The sequence below is a fragment of the Populus trichocarpa genome, chromosome 6, assembly GCF_000002775.5.
Source record: "Populus trichocarpa isolate Nisqually-1 chromosome 6, P.trichocarpa_v4.1, whole genome shotgun sequence".
Taxonomy (NCBI): domain Eukaryota; kingdom Viridiplantae; phylum Streptophyta; class Magnoliopsida; order Malpighiales; family Salicaceae; genus Populus; species Populus trichocarpa.
In genome coordinates this window covers 11,321,603-11,324,644 of record NC_037290.2, presented here as the reverse complement: position 1 = coordinate 11,324,644, position 3,042 = coordinate 11,321,603, and the positions used below count along the sequence as shown (strand labels likewise).

Here is a 3,042-nt window from a genome sequence, read left to right as displayed (position 1 = left end):
GGTATAATATTAAACCGATGCGAAGTGAATTGGGTGGAGGAGATTTGGGGTGATGTGATGTGAAGATTAGGAGAAACGTGGTGGAGATGGATTACATTTTAGGTGGCTTTCTCTTGTGATGGCGAGTTCTTGGCATGTTGTTGTTGGGATAAATTAACGCAACTCAATAAATAACATCATAAAAAAAGATGTTTCCTTTTTTAATTACCTTTCTTTTAAATAGCTCTGTGCTATCTACTTTCTTTCCATGCTTAGAACAGATGCTTCGTGCCCAGTTACCCAACTTTCTGGTATTTTGTCGTCACATATGGTAACAGCCTAAAAGCCATGTACAACCAGAGTTAAATCGCCAGTTGAGTTTTCTTGTCAAGTTGTACGGTGACAGAGCCGTAGCCCATTGGTTTTTTCTCTCATCTCAGACAAGCAAACGGATCCATCTCCTGTATATCTTTGGACTTGCCTGTAATTCGTTAAAAGAATTTATTCCAAATAGAGTATTGGAGCTTAAAAAAAATATATATTGCAAGTGAAAAGAAGGGTTAATTAGAGAACACATCCTATAAATAATCTAATATAATATATTGGAAAATCTAAGTATTTTAAATGAAAGTAAATATCAAATCTAATAGCAGGACACTTCGATAAAAAAAAAAAAAAAGATTAATTGGGATAATCTGTGGGTCAAAAACTTCTCATGCAGTAACTGCGTTGTGCGTTTACAACAAGAAGCGGGCCGTCAAATTAACAGACATGTAACATAAAAAGAGAAGAAATGGAATCGTAAAAAGCATAAATTACAAGAAAAAAACATCATTAAAAAAATGAAACGATTAATTACTGGAAATACAAATTAACAAGAAGCATAATTGTCACCAGGCCTAGAGATTAGCCGGTGTGTGAAATTGTGTTAATTAATCTTCACCCTTGAATCTCTCCTTCCTCTCTAAATAATCCTCTCCTACACCGCTAATCATTGGTTTATTACATCAATTTACAATACTTTCTCTATACATAACATAGTAATATATGGCGTGATGTTCCAGCCGCAGATGACCCCAAACCAGTTTAAGAATCATCAGTTCATCACCTCAAAAGTTGTTAACGATAACCATTTAAATTGAATTTGTTTCAACAAGCATAGAATTCAACGAGCTCGTCAAGAGACTCAGGCTGTGGGTCAGCATTCTCCAACATCCAAAGCAAGTGCTCGAACAAAACCACCTCACATGCAACATTAATAGTATCAGGGGATTGCTCAGTACTAGACCTCTCTGCAAGCTCACGAAACAGTGGATGGTCAATGATATCGGAGCTTATGAGATAGCGTCGACGAGATTTTCCTACGTAGACGGGGTGGAGATCACCGGAGGAGTAGGAGGAGGAGATGTCATCGTTGGTGACAGATATGGAGCTTCCAATCTTACTGGGGCGGCTTTGCTTGTTGTTGTTGAAGGAGTTGAGTTTCTTGAGGACCGACTTGAGCCTCATGAGCTTGCCTCCTTTGGCCATTTGTCGTTGTCGATGTGCTGGGAGGTTTAAAAGAATGGGTTTTAGGATTATCGGAAAGAAAAAGGGAGAGAAAGGGACTTTTGAGAAGAGAAAGAATTGTGTTTGGGGACTAAGAAAGGGAAGGGAAGGTTCGTTTATAAAGGAGATGTTAAGGGTTGTTTTGGTATTTTGGATTAGATGGGTCCAATTTTGGGGTCAAGTTTCTGAATATGTCCTCAAGGATTTGGAAAAAAAGAAAAAAAAAATTAAAATAATAATAAGTAACTAAATATAAATAAAGTTACGAAACAAATTTTTTTAAACGATGTATTGTCTCAATTTTCGCGTCCTTATTGGCCATATGAATATATCCATAATAATGTAGTAACAATAAATTATCAAACATCCATAAATTTATTTTTTATTATTAAAATGGGTGTTCGGGTCAGCTTGTGCGCACCTCGACTAATTTCACAGGCCCTGAAGTTAACGACCATGTAAATCTCCAATAGCTATCATATTAGCAACTACAGGACTCGAACCTGAAATCATAAAAAAAACAAACTTCTTAATATCAAATAGTTTTTTTTTTTATTTTTATCATATGATGAACTATCCACGAATCCTTTTTGGCACCGCAATTAATCCTTCAATATTATAAAGGGAGAATCCTTAAACATAAGATCGATCATGGATCCCAAGTGTAAAAAAACCTACACCCACTAACTATAAATTCTATGAATAGGAATTCCCGAGTTCATCCAAAAACAATAATAACAAAATAAACTAAAAAAAGTGTTTTCCACAATGTATATTATTACTATTACTGTAACTCAGCACTCATATATACTATAGATTGTAACAGTAGAAGTACACTTTTGTTTTTCATGACATAAAAATTTAGTCCAGGTAAAGTTTTTATTTTATTTTTTAAACAATAAAAATATAAAAATACCTTTTGAGCCAAAAAAAACTTTAGCCCGACACCTAGTGATATTTTTGCCTTTCCAACTTTAGATGCACAATAAAGTTACTTGAATACACTTGAGGTAAAAAAAAAAACCTTAACTTTATTCAAGGATTATTTTTGTTATTTTAATCTTTATTTATTCAAGTACAAAAAAAAAACCGCACACATACTTTCAATTCTTAATAACAACCAAAATTCACATATGTGGTACATGTTTAACCAACCTTGTATCTTGCTTGGTTCTTATTGATTAATACTTGATTCTTATTTGAGCTCAATTTTATGTTTGACATCACCTTAGAAACTTTTAAAGCTTGTTTGACCTAAACGTCATGATTGAACTAATTAAATGCCTTTTTTTTTTCCTATCCTCTTGGTTCTTTCCTTTGTAATAATTCCAATCAGCACATGTAATGCATTCTATTTTGTTGCTTGTTGATTTTTATCATTTCCCTTCCTTAAAAAGATTCAAACTCGAATCGTCAGCTACATCTAAAGAAGAAAGATCAGAAACATTAAATGTAACACCTAAACTTTTAACATTATACTCACCTAGAAGTTCTAACTTGTATGCATTATCATTA

The 3,042-nt window shown here is 33.7% G+C and overlaps 1 protein-coding gene across 1 annotated transcript; it reads right to left on the bottom strand.

The window, feature by feature from the left end:
* Positions 1 to 794: 794 nt before the first annotated feature.
* On the bottom strand, positions 795 to 1,613 carry LOC18100286 (auxin-responsive protein SAUR76). The gene has a single exon (XM_006381504.3). The coding sequence runs from the start codon at positions 1,507 to 1,509 to the stop codon at positions 1,129 to 1,131; it is 381 nt and encodes a 126-aa protein (XP_006381566.1). The 5' UTR covers positions 1,510 to 1,613; the 3' UTR covers positions 795 to 1,128.
* Between the last annotated feature and the right edge of the window lie 1,429 nt (positions 1,614 to 3,042).

Bases quoted from the DNA above. Each gene is read 5' to 3' on its own strand.
- LOC18100286 (XM_006381504.3), bottom strand. From the start codon at position 1,509: ATGGCCAAAGGAGGCAAGCTCATGAGGCTCAAGTCGGTCCTCAAGAAA.